We start from the raw sequence: 18,240 nt of genomic DNA, 5'->3' as shown, positions 1-18,240 counted from the left end.
TGGAAAATGACAACATAATAGCAATATTCCTAAATATTAATCTGAAGATTTGTAATGTATTAGTCTGGAACCTTTCAGGTCATTTTTCATTTCCAGAAATTCCCCTGAATACACCTTCAACCAATTAGAGCAATTAAAAATGGCTGCTAACCAATCAGAGCAACAGAGTATGTGACGCAGCGCTGAGTGACACAAGCAGGTCTGGGCGGTCCATGGTCTGTTTTCAAGAAGGACAAACATGGCAGCCAGGTGACTTTCTTTCTGAAAAAACAGGTACTGAAAGATATGTTTAATTAATCTCCCACTATACGAATACATACTTCCTACAGACACTGCACTAGTCTTTTTAAAACATCTAGATTTAGACATCAAAGTTTACAAACTGACTTCATGGTTCAAATTTGACATACCATACTAAATATAGATGTTCATGCACGCACTTTTCCTGTGCAATGAGGAAAAATAACAAACATTTAAGGTGCATTTGATTAAAACTTTATTTTCAAGAGAAGGTGCAGGTACAGCTGAGCACAGGACACATCATCTACTGAAGCTGGTCAAAACATTCTTCACCTAAACGGCTGCAACAAGGTAAAGCACCTTCTTTGTGAGTTGTTAAAATGTTGTCCAGGAAAAGTAGGATGTCATTACTGAATTGTAGAAAATTGCAGAGAAGGGAACACAGGAGATGGATGTTATATCATCCACAATAGATGGAACCAGCATTCATGAGAGATTTTACTGCTGCTTTGTTCTATAAATGTTTTGTTCCCTTACAGCTCTGAATCATGGGTATTCACCAGGCAATAATTCAACAAAGGGGGATTGCAAGCAGGGGTACCGGCATTCCTACACATCTTAAATCTGCAGCTAACCATGGGGAGCAGAGAAGATTAACTTGTTCTGTTCTCCTCATTCAGCATCATAAGACATATCAATTATTATTTGTCAATTCTGATAGCATAATTTTAGCACAGAAAGCGATATTTAAAAGAGAAACCACTGTCACACAAAAATGATATTTTTGCATGATAATATGCAGGCAAAAAGGAGGAATTTACCATTCATAGACATTTAGTTCGGGCCACGGGGCAATCTTACCGAGTACTGGTCCCATACAGACTCAAAGAGTTGCAGGACAAATTATATATAAAATATAATGCGGTTCAATCGGGATCGGTGTGCTATTACTTTTCTCTACGGAATACAAATTTTTTGCGACATAAGTCGCGAAAAACTGCTACAAAAAAATTTTGCATTGAAGTGAATGGGACGGCCGGAAAAAAATGAAATCCATTTAAACTTCAAACAGTAGACACAAGTCTTGTGTATCGGTGTATTAATCCACGTTTCGATAGGTCATATAGTTTTTTATCAATCCCTGTTCAATAACCATGATCATTTTTGGAGAAATTAGAGAGATATGGTCGCTGACTCTTGATGAGCTCATCCACCCTGGAGGTCTTCTTTTTCGTCCTGCTACCCTCCTCATCAAGTTAAAGCTGATGGGGTTGGCGGTTTAGTTGCCGATAACTCGACAAGCTATGCAAGGCAAGGACGCTTAGTTCCTTGAGGTGTTAATCCACCCACATACCTGCCCGGACTGCAAATATTGGAAAAAATCCAAACTGTCCCTTAAAAAAAGCTGCAAACATGTGAGCCGTCTGGGTGTCAGTGGAGGATTTTAGCTCCTCATGATGGTCTGAATGCTCCAAAGACTTTTGACTGAAAAAAAATCTGAAGCTCTGGGGAAAACACTGCAAGACCGAAGAAAAAAGTCAGCTAAATTGGGAGCTGACGTGCGGGCCTCACAGCCTAATTATCACCTGCAGGCAACATGCTACTGTCTCGTTAGAGCACTGTGGAGCTGGAAGGACTCACTCCTCCACTCAGTCCCACTTATTTCCTCCTTCACACGCTGTCATTATCTTTTCTGCTGTCCCTCCCTCTTCCTCACTCAGGCCTCTTCCTTCCCTCCTTTTTAATTCACTTCTTCCCTTCTGCTCTCCCCTCTCTTAATGGGTATCATTATAGAGAAGATGTGTCTTCACTAAATAGGAATCAAGCCTTCCTAAAGCATTATGCTTTGTCTCTATAACCAATAATTCATTTTCATAGATGACATAGATTGCCATCAGTGGTGGGGAGACTAAGTACATTTACTTAAGCACTGTACTTAAGTATCATTTAGAGGTACTTGTACTTTACTTGAGTATTTCTATTTTATGTAACTTTATACGTATACTTCACTACATTTTAGAGGCAAATATTGTACTTTTTACTCCACTGCATTTAGCTGACACCTTTAGTTACTTTACAGGTCAAGATTTAACATAAAAATGTGATCAAAAATAAACCTCATAACAGTATAAAGTTTAAATTAGCCACAAATTGAGAAAATTCAAACAATGCTTACATAAATGCATCAATAATAATAATAGTCCAATAATATATTTGGCATATATAAAACAGTTTGACTGGGTCCATTCTGCATAAAGAGTACTCTTACTTTTGATACTTTAAGTACATTTTGATGCTGATACTTTTGTACTTTTACTTTGGTAAGTTTTAAATGCAGAAGTTTTACTTGTAGTGGAGTAATTTCAAACTGTAGTATTAGTAATTGTACTTAAGTAAGAGATATGAATACTTTTTCCACCACTCTATAAGCAATAGATCATTTGATGACTTGCCGTAAAAGCTGAAACCCTGCACCTATAAGGGGAATTGCCACCTCATAAACAAGCCTCATAGCCTTTCACAACATCAAAAGCACTTTAATGCTACGCTGTGTGTGTGTGTGTGTGTGTGTGTGTGTGTGTGTGTGTGTGTGTGTGTGTGTGTGTGTGTGTGTGTGTGTGTGTGTGTGTTTATTTATTACTGTGCATACTCAGGGCTCATTGGATATGCAACGTTTAAACAGTGACTGGGTGATTGAAGACCTGCACTCCAGGGCCTTGCAGCGAGCAGTAATGATGCAGCATCAACCTTTGCTGATACCTCGGTGGCCCCAGCTTCTGCTGAGACTTAATTGAAGGGTACAATTTGTTAACACTGTTGCCAGATAACCACAAAAGTCTAGGAAGGGCAATGCTTCACTGGATCAGTGCCGGTCCACGAAACATGTGCATTGGCAAGAGCGTAGCTTTGTTGTTGGTTGAATGTGTTAACTAGGAGAGGGAAGAAGTGTTGGAGGAACAGTGGTGGAAAGTAACTAAGTAAATCTACTCAAGTACTGTACTTAAGTATAACTTTGAGGTACTTGTGCTTTACTTGAGTATTTCCATTTTATGTAACTTTATACTTCTACTTCACTACATTTCGAAGCAAATATTGTACTTTTTACTCCACTACATTTCGCTGACAGTTTTAGTTACTTTTCAGGTCGAGATTTAACATAAAAAAACATGATAGATTGATGATAGAGTGATTATACTTTTTTATTTCTTATTTTTACATTACATACAAATCTTATTAGAAGTTAAATGAGCATTATCTTTACAAACTAAGGACACTGCTTACATAAAAGCATCAATACAAATACTCTTATAATATATTTAGAATATAGAAAACGATCTGAGTGGGTCCATTCTGCATAACGAGTACTTTTACTTTTGATAGTTTAAGTACCTTTTGATGCTGATACTTTTGTACTTTTACTTCAGTAAGTTTTTAATGCAGGGCTTTTACTTGTAGTGGAGTAATTTCACAGTATGGTATTTGTACTTTTACTTAAGGGATCTGAATATTTTTTTCCACTACTGAGGAGGAAAATAGAGGAAAGGAAATATGGGGAAATCGGAGGGGGGAAGAAGAAACAGGGACAGGATAAGGGATGGAGAAAGAGAGGAGGATTAAGTGTCCTTTGGAGACCCCAAAAAAAAAGACAGGAGATGAAGTCCTTAGGGATTTGGTTATCAGATTATGCAATATGCAATATTCCAAAAGCAATATTTCAGCCTGAAATGAAAGCTTTCTTGGCAGGAAAAAAAACCAATCTACCATTTCTAACTGGATAAAACCTTTACTCAGCAAGGAAAACATCAGAATTCAAAGTCAGAAAGGGATGAAATTGAATTTTCATCCACTATTCGATTTCATAGAAAGATTCTCATTTTGTTGGATAAATTCCTACATAGAGAATTATATTAACAGTTGTATTCATATGTGTGTAGAGCAGAGATAAAGTTAAAAGAATTAGCTATAATTGCATTTGTTAGGCAAATAAAACGTCAGCTTGCTGAGTCCTGACAAAGGTGTGAAGTGGACTTTTAAGTGGATTCCTATTTTAAAAAATCAAAGTCAAAGTCAGCTTTATTGTCAGTTGTTTCTTACTATCACACGGTGAAGACAATACAAAACATTTCTAACACTTAAAGTAAACAGTAAAGTAAAGTGCACAGCACACAAAAAAAGATAGAGACAGACTTATCCTAAAACTAAAGGAGACAATAAATAAAGTGCATAGAAGATGAAGACATTTAAAAATAAACATAAATAAACAAGAGAAGAGAGTCTGAGGTCAGTGTTCAAATCAAAATCAAATCAAAAATCTAAATTACTTAATTTATCCAATGAGACAGCCTGATGGCTGTAGGAGCGAAGGATCTTTTGTATCTCTCCGTCCTGCAACAGAGAGAGAGGAGTCGTCCACTGCTGTTTTATGGTCCATAAAGGTTTTGTGTAGCAGATGACCCGAGTATTTCAAGATGGACTGGAACATGTTGACAGGTCATCTCTCCACCACCTCCTCCAGTGTGTCCAACCTGGCTCCAACCACAGAACCAGCTCTTTAGACCAGTCTGTCCAACCGCCTTCATCTCTGTGTCTGATGCTGCCTCCCCAGCAGACTGCAGCATAAAACAACACACTACCACCACAGACTGATAAAACATCTGCAGCATCTTACTACACATGTCCAGAGATCTGAGCTTCCTTAAGAAAAAGAGGCGGCTCTGCCCCTTTTTGTAGAGAGCGTCTGTGTTTAGGGACCAGTCCAACTTATTATCCATCACACCTACATCAGGGATGGGCAACTGGAGGTCCGGGGGCCGCATATGGCCCGCACCCTTGAAGTGGCCCTCAGCACAACTACATGCATTTGAGCATGAAATCTTAAAAGTGAAGTTTTAAAAATGCACAAAATAACTTCTTGTAATTGTTGGTCTGCTGTTCTTGCACTGAAAAAAAAATCACAGTAAGTTGTTATTTTTTATTTGCTTCAAACCTTTTGTATTCCTATTCATACTGTTCTACATGCATTTGAGCATGAAATATCTTAAGTTACTACACTGTTAACATATTTAAAATTGCAGTTTCATCATATCTGGTGAAGTGCACAGTCCTATATGTGGCCCTGTGGTAGTGTTGATGAAAAATTGTGGCCCCCTCCAGCATTTAAATTGCCCATCCCTGACCTAGATACTTATAACTTGGCACCACGTCAATGTCCACCCCACAGGTATTCACTGGCTGAAGAGGGCTTGAGCCTGCGGAAATCTATGATCATTTCCTTAGTCTTTGAGGTGTTCAGGAGGAGATAGTTCTTGTGACTCCAGTCACTGAAGGCTTTTAGGGTTAGGGTTATAGGGCTATATTCAGATTCCTGTCCATTCCTGACACACGCCACAGTAGCAGTGTCGTCCGAGTACTTCTGGATGTGGCAGGACTCAGAGTTGTATTTGAAGTCTGCTGTGTACAGTGTGAACAGGAATGGAGCCAGAACAGTCCCTTGTGGAGCCCCTGTGCTGCTCATTAATGTCCCAGAATCACAGTTCCCCAACCTGAAATACTGTGGTCTTCCTGTTATCAGTCAGGGCTGAAGTAGCAGCAAAGTTATATATAAGTTAAAAAGTGTAAATAAAAGCTTTTACTGTAAACATGAATTAACATGTTCTATAAGGAAGTTCAAGCCTGTGGTGTGCAGTTTTCACTGTATCAATATAAAACACTTTCCATTAACCATGCCAGTGGCCTGGAGAAAAGAAAAAAAAAACATCAAATATCTTCACCAGGCTGTGAAAGCTGTCAAATATATCACTGTTCTCGAGTCTTGAAGACATCTCCTGAATACGAGCCAGAGAGCCAAGTTGAATAACACAGCCTGAAGCTGTCTAACAAGTTATCATCAAGAAGAACTCAGGTGAACGACTCTGAAAGGTCAGCAGAGTATCAGCAGCAGTCTGTTGATGGAGGAGTGGGCTTGATGAAGAATCTGAGCCTCTCACTCTCCTGCTGCTCAGTGTGTGATGAGTCTAAGCAATGCTTTTCTCTCCCACTTGAAGAGAACCACAGAGAGGCATGAAGAGCAGCTTCTATAAAGTGTGTATCCTCACTGTGTGTACCGATCAGTGGTGGAAGAAGTTTTCAGATCCCTTACTTAAGAAAAACTACTAATACCACACTGTGAAATTTCTCCACTACAATTAAAAGTCCTGCATTCAAACAAAACTTACTGAAGTAAAAGTACTAAAGTGTCAGCGTCAAAATGTACTTAAAGCATCAAAAGTAAAAGTACTCGCTATGCAGAATTGTTATATATATTCTAAATATATTATTAGATTATTTGTATTGATGCATTTATGTAATAAGCGTTTTAATTTTGTAAAGATAGAGCTCATTTTATCTACTTAATATAATAGTGCAGTGCCAGTGAAGTATGTTTTCATACATTACATGCAGACCACAACAACGTCTGCAACTCCATAAACACTTTTCATAAGGTACGCACACCATCCAGCACATACACATTGAACATTAATATTCGCTGGAAACTATTTGAATATTATTGGAAAATCGAACCTTGTAGCGCACTTTAAAACTCCGAAAGATAGGTAGGCTAAACAGACTTACAGGTGAGATGAGTCAGGCGTGGAAATCCAGAGTGAATTGTGTTACTGACCTCCCTGCTCCCCTAAAAGGCATCCGATCAGAAAAAGTGCAAAGCCGCAACACGTCCTACGCAAATAATGATATTTTGAAAAATGAATTCAAAAATCTTCAAAATCGAGGATGCACACCTTTGTGCCACACGCAAGCCACATACGAAATCTGAGGTCAGTCTGACTAACGGTTTGCGAGATATGCCCTAGACACACACACACACACACACACACAGACGCTTTTATAGATAAGATACTGTTATGAGGTTTTTTAAATTATAATAACTTAGAACTTTAAATTGATTATGTTTTTATGTTAAATCTCAACCTAGAAAGTAACTAAAGCTGTCAGCTAAATGTAGTGGAGTAAAAAGAACAATATTTGCCTCAAAATGTAGTGAAGTAGAAGTATAAAGTTACATAAAATGGAAATACTCAAGTAAAGTACAAGTACCTCAAAATTGTACTTAAGTACAGTACTTAGTACTTAATACTGACTTACATTCCACCACTGAATATAAAACAGTAGAATAGCACACTAAGCTAATTTAAGGCTGCTGAAATGCTGAGTAGCATTTTTGTTGATGGCAAAGAGATAATAAGAGATCCTTCTCCCTGCCCAGGATGCTTAGAAATTATTATTGTTGAAACAGCCCTGGCAGGGATCTTCTCACTTTCCTGCCAATTGCTGTTGGAGGGGCTGTGCTGTCACTGGGGAAGAGTGAAGCTGCTGTGAATTGGACTCCCACTCAAGTTTTTAAATGTTTTTGAGATATGAGTCAGGGCTGAAGCCAGGATTGTTTTTAGTTACTGAGCACTGATGTGGTTGTCTTCAACCCAACAGACCAACAGCAGGGTTGGCAGGGGTTTAATCTGAGCTGCTCCACTGCACATTTTTTTGTGGGTGTTTGTGTCAACCTTATAAATGTAGGTCCAATATTTACTTTCATTTATGTTCTTCAGCAGCTCCTGGATGATATTTTTGGCCCTTTATCATATGCTCCACTACACCGCAAGTAGTGGGTTAACAGTGGTGGAAGAAGTATTCAGATACTTAACTTAAGTAAAAGTACTAATACCACACTGTGAAATTACTCCACTAAAAGTAAAAGTCCTGCATTAATAAACTTACTGAAGTAACGGGCAGTCCACAAACCAATGGGTGACGTCACGTTGACTATGTCCATTATTTTTATACAGTCTATGAGTCAAACACATCTTGATTATATCTATCTACTACTTTTTTCAAAGTGACTACATCCGTTTTAACTTAAACACCAGTTACAGCCATCTACAAAGTACTTAATAATTTGTGTTACAGTACATTGAAGGACATTCTGGCTTATTAAACAGTATCATATCAGCCCCAGTGCATCTTGGAGTACTGTATGTGTCAGAGATTATGGATACTCTCATGAAACAAATTATATATTAGCAGGTCTGACGAGCACCGGGCAGTGGGACATATTACAACTAGAAGCAGTTTAAAACAAGTGAGGGCCTTGCCAGGGAAGTCTCAGAGCAATATCTTCAGCAATATGGAACACATTCTGCTCTGGCTGGCACGGGGCCCGCTGACAACATTTAATATTGTATAGATATAACCTGCTGGGAAATCAAGTTCAGGGTGTCTGTGGGGCTTAAATTAAACTACAAACTTCAGATAGTGACAGTTGTGAACTAGGTAGAGAGGAAGAGGAGTGCTGTTGGAGTTACTTTACACTTTACACTGCAAGCTGCGACATTTGCAGGAAACATGTCCGCTACTGTAGCAACACCACACATTTATTAACATAAAAACACACTCAAAAGAGACTCCAAGGTGCAAAGGAAACGGAGGGAGGAGGAGGGGGATCCCCAGGTTAGATCACTGGCAGAGATCTTTCAGCACGGTCAAGAATATCCAGGGAGCTGATTTATAGATGTGAGAGTAAGATTCAGTCAATTAGTTAATGTTAAATTATTTTTCAAAGTGAATCAGGTCATCATAGCTGTAATTTTAGCAGTAAAGACTATTCAGACAGTCCTATAATATATTGCTGCTGTACTCAGGAACCTCATGTTCAGCTTCATGTGTAGACTTTCCCAGTCACCAAATAGCATCATTTCTGTTCTGGCAAATCCTGCCATGAGTACGGTCAGGCTCACCTCAAGGCTTTGGAAGCACTGGCGTTTTAGCCTATATGTCAATATTTAATATTGAATATCTATCTGTCTGTCTCTCTATCCTTTTTGTTTCTGTCTTGTTGATTTTTATTTAATTTTTTTTATCATTGTGTGTTTTATTCTATTGTTATATGGACCGCCCCTGTGTCCGAAATAAAGTGTTGATTGATATTCAGCCAGTTGAAATAAATCTAAATTAATGATTTTATTAGAACTGAAAAATATATACCTATGTAAAGATATATACCTCAAACTGAATTGAACTGCTAAATGAACATGACTATTCCTATTTTCCTTTTCTAAGTAAAAAATATTGGTATCAACAGTACTGGCCCTGTATTTACCATTATTACTCTCATCACCTCCTGCTCTCTCTTCTCTCATCCACTCACACATCTAGTCCTGCCTCCCTCCTCCACCCCTCCTTCTTTGTCTCTGCTCCACGTGAACTTTCCAGAAATGAAACTGAAAGTTAGTGAGCGACAGCAGAGCTGCAGTCGAGACAAGTCTCTCTGTTTCTCTCTAAAGAAACTTTCAACTGAATCCAGCAGGTTTTTCTCAACAACAGCAGCAGAATCTGTGTCAAACTCTGGTGAGTAAACTGTCCTACAGAGATAAAATACACTCACTGAAGATTTAGTCAAAGTTTAGTTCAAACCAGAATCCATAACAAAGAAAAAAGTAACAGCAGACAGACGAGGCCTGCTAAAGGCTAACAAGCTTAACTTATATACACTTTGTATTGTAACATTCACTTTAAAAGTATTTTATCTCTCTTTCTGTATTTTAATCTGTTTTGTAGTTACTGTTGTCTGCTTTTGTAAGATAGTACAGTCATAATAATCACCGTGTTTCAACAATCAGTATGAAGTCAAAGCTTCAGCTCGACTCAGACAGGAAGTTCAACTGAGGGCAAACTTCCCCTTTTCTCTGAACTTCACTGTTTCTGTAGTTCCTGTTTTCTGCATTTTCAATATTACATTGGAATTAAAACAATTGATCAACTTAAAAAACATTCACTCAAATCAAATCAAAATTACTTTATTCATCCCAGAGGGGAAATTCAGTTAGTCTGGTAACTCTGGAAGAATGAGACAGCAAGAATGGCAATATAAGCAACAGGTTATCAGTATTTTTTATATATTTAATAAACAATGCAGAAATGTTGGGATTAGATTGTTGTGACAATTATGTTTTATCATGATTTTACTAATTTAAATGCTGATATTAACATACATCAGCAGGAAGTCCAGGACTTGACTGCACAATGAGCTGTCTTAGTAAATCAGGTGCTGAACACATTCAGACTGATAAATACATTGATGAACAATCACAGCGAATATTTGCATTGCATCATTTCCTTAGTAAATTTGGCTTAAATTCAGGTGCAATATGTCAAGAATATTCAGGGTGACATTCCTTATATTCCACTAATATTTAATAACACCCTTCTTGTCCTCAGAGTGTAGATATGTCTGCTGCTGCCAGCTGTCTGCTGACTGAAGATCAGTTTCTGTGCTCCATCTGTCTGGATGTGTTCACTGATCCAGTCACCATACCATGTGGACACAACTTCTGCAAAACCTGCATCACTAAACACTGGGATAAAAATGTCCCCTATCAGTGTCCCAACTGTAAAAAGGTTTTCTACACCAGACCTGAGCTGCAGGTGAATACTTTCATCTCTGAGATGGCTGCTCAGTTCAGACAGTCAGCTCAACAGAAAGTCAGCAGCAGCAGCTCAGAGCAGCAAGTTTCTAAACCAGGAGAAGTTCCCTGTGACGTCTGCACTGGAACCAGACTGAAGGCTCTGAAGTCCTGCCTGGTGTGTCTGGAGTCCTACTGTGAGACTCACCTGCAGCGTCATCTGACAGTGTCAGGCCTGAAAAGACATCAGCTGATCGACCCTGTGGAGAACCTGGAAGGCAGGATGTGTCTGAAGCACGATAAACTGCTGGAGCTGTTCTGTAAGACCGACCAGACGTGTGTCTGCATGCTCTGCACTCATTCAGACCACAAGACACACAATGTTGTTCCTCTGAAAGAAGAATATGAAGGAAAGAAGGCTGAGCTAGTGAAGACAGACGCTGAAATTCAGCAGATGATCCAGAAGAGACGACTGAAGATTGAGGAGATCAAACACTCAGTGGAGCTCAGTAAGGAAGATGCAGACAGAGAGACAGCAGATGGTGTTCAGGTCTTCACCGCTCTGAAGGAGTCTGTTGAGAGAAGCCAGGCCGAGCTCATCGACACGATCAAAGAGAAGCAGAGAAAGACAGAGAAACAGGCTGAAGGCTTCATCAAAGAGCTGGAACGCCTGAACGCTGCTCCACCCACCAAAGACTGGACAGAAGTCACCGTCCGTCCATCTTCATATGAGGGGACTGTGGTGAGAGCTGTGAATCAGCTGGAGGAGACGCTCAGTAAACAGATGAAGAAGCTGTTTGAGGCTGAGCTGAAGAGGGTCCAGCAGTCTGCAGTGGATCTGACACTCGATCCTGATACAGCACAACCTGCTCTCATCCTGTCTGATGATGGAAAACAAGTTAAAGATGGAGATGTAAGGAAGAAACTCCCAGACAACCCAGAGAGATTTGATATTTGTACTTGTGTCTTAACAAAGCAGAGTTTCTCTTTAGGAAGATTTTACTATGAGGTTCAGGTTAAAGGGAAGATAGGCTGGGATTTAGGAGTGGTCAGAGAGTCGATCAACAGGAAGGGAGTCATCACACCGTGTCCTCAGAAAGGTTACTGGACAATATATCTGAGGAATGACAATGAGTATGGTGCTTGTGCTGTCCCTCTAGTCCGTCTCTCTCTGAAGTCTCGGCCTGAGAAGGTGGGGGTGTTTGTGGATTATGAGGAGGGTCTGGTCTCCTTTTATGACGTTGATGCTGCAGCTCTTCTCTACTCGTTTACTGGCTGCTGCTTCACTGAGAAACTCTACCCATACTTCTGTCCTGGTCCTAACGATGCTGGTAAAAACTCTGCCCCTCTGATCATCTCTCCTGTCAATCACACTGAGTAGAACAACCGTTTGATTTTCCACAAAAAACATTTACTATCAGTTAATGTAATAAATGTATACTTACTGGTTATGTAGTGTGAATATAGTTGATTACGCAGATTCTGATCTGTGAATGTTTTCCCCACTTTAAATGTAGTCTGTTTTTATTTTAGTCACTGCATTTCCTGCCTTCAAGACAGTTCAATCATCAGAACAATGTTCTCATAAATAAGAAGCTTTAAATGTCTGGGAGCAAAGTTCAAAACCTTTTATTGTCTGGTCATTGTTTATATAAGAAGTGTTTCATGTTGACACAAATTACTCAAGAACGTGATATGTAACCTCTGATATGTTAATGGAATCTTTTCAAAATAAGGTGTTTTAAGGGTTTTATTTAGTACCATTTCAAATTAAAAGACACAGTAAAGGATCTCTTTCTGGTGTGTTTCAGGGGAACATTTCGTACATATTTGTTCATAATTAATTTAAACATTAAGAAAATCTTATATGTAACCATTTAGCTGCAGTAGTTTTACAAATCAGAGAAAAAATGGCTCAACTATCTGCTGTGTTATTTTTATTTTGTGAATAAATTCTGTATAAATGAATCAAAAAAACTCTCAACTCCATTAATTTTTAAGTACCTCAAAATTGTTCCACATTTCAAGGATTTTTTTCCCTTCAGTTTAATCTTCCTGCTGTTTGTGTGATTAAGCTCCATTACACAGTTAGAAGAGGCAACATGATTTATTTCAGATCTGCAGTAGAACTTTGTATTAGTTTTACTTACATAATGTTTTAAGGTGGATTATTAAACTCTACCAACGAAGAAATAAAACGCTTACATATTTGATATATTTAATATTTGCAGCTCTGGCTGTTTTTATGTTGAAATATATCAGTTTTTATTAAATTAATGGACCCTACCCTTAAAATGAGCGGAGAAATATTAAAATTAAAGACAAAAATAAAAAGAGAAGATGAAAGTTTGGTGACATCAGTAAATGTCACTAATGTCATGTTGCTCATCATCTCAAACAAAGAGAGCTGTTACTGTTAACAAGATTAAACTTGGAGGAGGAAAGGGCAGGGATGAGAGGAGAGAGACGGAGAAAAAAAGAGGAGGAGGTGGAAAGAAGAGGAGAGAGAAGAAGGAGAGAAGAGGAAGGGAGAGGAGGGGAGAAGGAGGAGGAAAGGGGATGGATGAGCGGAGGGGGAGGAGGTGAAGACAGAAGGGGGAGAGAGGAGGAGGTGAGAGGAAGAAGATATAACTAGAGAGAAGGAGATGGAAAGGAGGAGAGAAGAGGTGGAGGAGAGAGGAGTCATCTGTTGAAGCTGTTCTGATATTAAACTGTTCACATACTGTAGCACACTGAACTGTAATCTGTGAGGGATTATCAGGAATTACAGGATCAAAATTATTCATCATTAAGTGACACTGACATCAGATTTACTCAATTTATTGGCATTTTTATTAAAATTTAAAAATATATATTTTTCATGATAGAAACTGTCTCTACTCGGCAAATAGAATAAATAGATAAATAAAAAATAAAATAAAAACTTATTTGACAAATAAGAAAAAAATACTCTTTTTAAAACTTTTTTAAAAATTTCAGTTTTTTAGTGCATGAATAAAACATTGAGGTATGTCATACAAGAACTAACATAAGTAGACTAACATATTTTGGGATTTAAGGGAATTCAGTTAAAGTACTGTAGCTTTTATTATTATTCGCATTATTATTTGTGTTATTTAATATTATAAAGACAAACCTAATATCACAGTAGGAATACTTTAACAGAAAAAAACAGTTACAGTTTACAGTATCTCCTGCACAGTGAGTACTTATACTTTCAAAACTTTAAGTACATTTTGTTGGTAATACTTACTTTGACCTTAGAAAGGTTTTGAAAACAGGACTTTTCGTTGTAGTGGAGTATTTTTACAGTGTAGTAGTAGTAGTAGTATTAGTTAGTTATGTCAAAGAATGTGAATACTTCGTCCACCACTCCTTCTTGGTGTCAGGCCACTGGGAGGTGGAGCCACAGTGAATCAGGTGAGCTTTAACTCACCTTTCCAGAAATGAAACTGAAAGTTAGTGAGCGACAGCAGAGCTGCAGTCGAGACAAGTCTCTCTGTTTCTCTCTCAAGAAACTTTCAACTGAATCCAGCAGGTTTTCCTCAACAACAGCAGCAGAATCTGTGTCAAACACTGGTGAGTAAACTGTCCTACAGAGACAAAATACACTCACTGAAGATTTAGTCAAAGTTTAGTTCAAACCACAAACTGGCTGTTTTACATCTGTTTTACCACATAATGAATATTACACCATAAATATGTGTCAATTTAGATTTTTAAAAAGTGTGAATTTAGTCAGAAAAACTAAACAGAGGTAAAAACCAAACCACAGTGAGTGAACTCTGACTAGTTAAATTCAGACAGAATACACTCACAGCTAGCATTAGCATTAGCTTTAGCTAGGGAGACCAGGTGTCCCTCTTTATGTGAGACTAAACTGCATTTCTGTCCCTCATCCCACATATTGAGACAATGTCCCACACTTTGATTGGCTCTAGTTTTCTAAAAATCAAACCATTACAGGAGCAGCCACTTTTCTAATGTCTGGCTTTTGTCCAATGGGTGTGGAGGAAGCAGGACGTACTGTCATCATGGAGCTGTTTAATGTTAGTCAACAAACTGTCATTTATGTCACTTTATACTTCTACTCCACTACATTTTGGAGGTAAATATTGTACTTTTTACTTACTGCCAGCTTAAGTTACTCTTCATTTCAAGATTTAACATGAAAAGTTATAAATTTAAAAGATTGTGCATTTTTATTAATTAAACCTCATAACAGTGTATCAGGTAGTTAAATGAGCCCTACCTTGACAAGAGTAAAATGTTGCTTACATAAATGCATCAATAATAATAATCCGATAATATATTTGGAATATATAAAACATTCTGAGTGGGTTCATTCTGCATAATGAGTGATTTTAATTTCGATACTTTAAGTACATTTTTGATGCCGATACTTTTGTACTTCTTCCACCACTGGTCCAGTGCAGGTTAACGTCCCACCGTCTTTACAACTTTAAGCCCAACAGAGAAAGTTAGGAGTCACCAAAAAGTCAAACTATGCAAATCTGAACAGAATATGATGGAAACTATCAGAAAGGAAAGAAAATGCAGCAACATGAATAAGAAAATACTTTAACGTTTATTTATCAAATTTTACTTGGAGATGGGGGGTGGGGTACGACACAAACATACAATTTGTTCCACATTTGTTTCGTTTTGATCTTGTCAGCCTGATTTAAGCTGACAACAACATTATTTTAATGTAACCACTGATGCAAAAATCAGTTTTCATCCAGTGGAATATCTGGTTGTTGTTGAGTTAATCCTTAGAGGAGCTGGATGGAAATTATCTTTAAATGCATATTAACATCAAATTGGTGGTTGGGATGATTTTGGGTAAGCAATATTTTTAGGATCAAATTGTTGCTTTTCACTGGAAATACTACACCTTCCAAAATATTCAAATTATATGTATTTATAGTTACGTTTTTCACTCTTCTTGTCCTCAGAGTGTAGATATGTCTGCTGCTGCCAGCTGTCTGCTGACTGAAGATCAGTTTCTGTGCTCCATCTGTCTGGATGTGTTCACTGATCCAGTCACCACACCATGTGGACACAACTTCTGCAAAATGTGCATCACAGAACACTGGGATAAAAATGTCCAGTGTCAGTGTCCCAACTGCAAAGAGATTTTTGATTCAAGACCTCAATTGCGAGTCAATACTTTCATCTCTGAGATGGCTGCTCAGTTCAGACAATCAGCTCAACAGAAAGTCAGCAGCAGCTCAGAGCAGCAAGTTTCTGAACCAGGAGAAGTTCCCTGTGACGTCTGCACTGGAACCAGACTGAAGGCTCTGAAGTCCTGCCTGGTGTGTCTGGAGTCCTACTGTGAGACTCACCTGCAGCGTCATCTGACAGTTTCACGTCTCAAAAGACATCAGCTGATCGACCCTGTGGAGAACCTGGAAGACAGGATGTGTCCGGAGCACGATAAACTGCTGGAGCTGTTCTGTATGACCGACCAGACGTGTGTCTGCATGCTCTGTACCATTTCAGACCACATGACACACGATGTTGTTCCTCTTAAAGAAGGATATGAAGGAAAGAAGGCCGAGCTCGAGGTTGAAGTTCAGCAGATGATCCAGAAGAGACGACTGAAGATTGAGGAGATCAAACACTCAGTGGAGCTCAGTAAGGAAGATGCAGACAGAGAGACAGCAGATGGTGTTCAGGTCTTCACCGCTCTGAAGGAGTCTGTTGAGAGAAGCCAGGCCGAGCTCATCGACACGATCAAAGAGAAGCAGAGAAAGACAGAGAAACAGGCTGAAGGCTTCATCAAAGAGCTGGAACAGGAAATCTCTGAGCTGAAGAAGAGAAGCACTGAGGTGGAGCAGCTCTCACAGTCTGAAGACCACCTCCACCTCCTCCAAAGCTTCACCTCCCTGAACGCTGCTCCACCCACCAAAGACTGGACAGAAGTCACCGTCCGTCCATCTTCATATAAGGGGACTGTGGTGAGAGCTGTGAATCAGCTGGAGGAGACACTCAGTAAACAGATGAAGAAGCTGTTTGAGGCTGAGCTGAAGAGGGTCCAGCAGTCTGCAGTGGATCTGACACTCGATCCTGATACAGCACATCCCAAACTCATCCTGTCTGATGATGGAAAACAAGTTAAACATGGTGATGTAAAGAAGAATCTCCCAGACAACCCAGAGAGATTTGATACTTGTGTTAATGTCTTAGCAAAGCAAAGTTCCTCTTCAGGAAGATTTTACTACGAGGTTCAGGTTAAAGGGAAGACTGAGTGGGATTTAGGAGTGGTCAGAGAGTCGATCAACAGGAAGGGACAAATCACAGCGTCACCTCAGAATGGTTACTGGACAATATGTTTGAGGAATGAAAATGAGTACTACGCTTTTGCTGACCCTTCAGTCCGTCTCTCTCTGAAGTCTCGGCCTGAGAAGGTGGGGTTGTTTGTGGATTATGAGGAGGGTCTGGTCTCCTTTTATGACGTTGATGCTGCAGCTCTTATCTACTCCTTTACTGGCTGCTGCTTCACTGAGAAACTCTACCCATTCTTCAGTCCATCTCCCAATCATGCTGGTAAAAACTCCTCTGATCATCTCTCCTGTCAATCACACTGAGTAGAACAACTGTTTGATTTTCCACAAAAAACATTCACTAGCAGTTAATGTAATAAATGTGCACTTACTGGTTACGTAAAGTGTAAACATAGTTGATTTCACTGATTCTGATCTATGCATTTTTAGGGACCGAGCACTGAAAGTGCGAGGACCCTATTCTAATTTTCTTTAGTTTTTTCTTGAAATTCAATCTCAGATTTATGTTAATGACTGCATTTCCTGCCTTCAAGACAGTTCAATCACCAGAACAATAGTCTCATAAATACGAAGCTTTAAATGTCTGGGTGTCAAATTCAAAACTTTTTATTGTCTTATCATTGTTTATATAAGAAGTGTTACATACTGACACAAATTACTCAAGAAAGTCATGTAACCCTTTATATGATAATATAAGCTTTTAAAATAAGGCTTTTTAAGGGTTTTATTTTGTACCATGTTAAATTAAAGGACACAATAAGGGATCTTTTTCTGGTGTGTTTTCAATGTTAAGTTTTATACATATATGTTCATAATTAATTATATATCAAAGACAAAAAATGGCTCAACTGTCTGCTGTGTTATTTTTATTTTGTTAAATTCTCAAATGAATTAACAAAAAGTGAGTTTCCACTTTTATTTTATTTTATTATTATTTATTTTATTTCTATTTTTTTTCTCTTCAGTTTAATCTTCCTGCTGTTGGTGTGATTAAGCTCCATTACACAGTTAGAAGAGAATGATCTCAGATCTGCAGTAGAACTTTGTATTAGTTTTACTTACATAATGTTTTAAAATGGATTATTAAACTCTACCAACGAAGAAATAAAACACTGACACATCTAATATATACAATATTTGCAGCTCTGGCTGTTTTTATGTTGAAATATATCAGTTTGTTATTAAATTAACGGACCCTACCCTTAAAATGAGAGGAGAAATATTAAAATTAAAGACAAAAATAAAAAGAGAAGATC

The 18,240-nt window shown here is 38.5% G+C and overlaps 1 protein-coding gene and 1 pseudogene across 1 annotated transcript; both read left to right on the top strand.

Moving 5' to 3' along the window:
- The first annotated feature begins 452 nt into the window (after nt 1-452).
- LOC131973650 (E3 ubiquitin-protein ligase TRIM39-like) lies at nt 453-12,783 on the top strand. The gene is made up of 2 exons (XM_059335699.1): nt 453-591; nt 10,510-12,783. Exon 2 carries the CDS (start codon nt 10,519-10,521, stop codon nt 12,073-12,075), a length of 1,557 nt encoding a protein of 518 aa, XP_059191682.1. The 5' UTR covers nt 453-591; nt 10,510-10,518; the 3' UTR covers nt 12,076-12,783.
- A 2,878-nt stretch (nt 12,784-15,661) lies between these two features.
- On the top strand, nt 15,662-17,819 carry LOC131973657 (E3 ubiquitin-protein ligase TRIM39-like; annotated as a pseudogene).
- The last annotated feature ends 421 nt before the right edge of the window (nt 17,820-18,240 follow it).

The sequence above is a fragment of the Centropristis striata genome, chromosome 6 (genome assembly GCF_030273125.1).
Source record: "Centropristis striata isolate RG_2023a ecotype Rhode Island chromosome 6, C.striata_1.0, whole genome shotgun sequence".
In the NCBI taxonomy this organism is placed as follows: Eukaryota; Metazoa; Chordata; class Actinopteri; order Perciformes; family Serranidae; genus Centropristis; species Centropristis striata.
The sequence above is the reverse complement of the archived record's forward strand: the minus strand, read 5'-3'. Positions and strand labels throughout refer to the sequence as shown.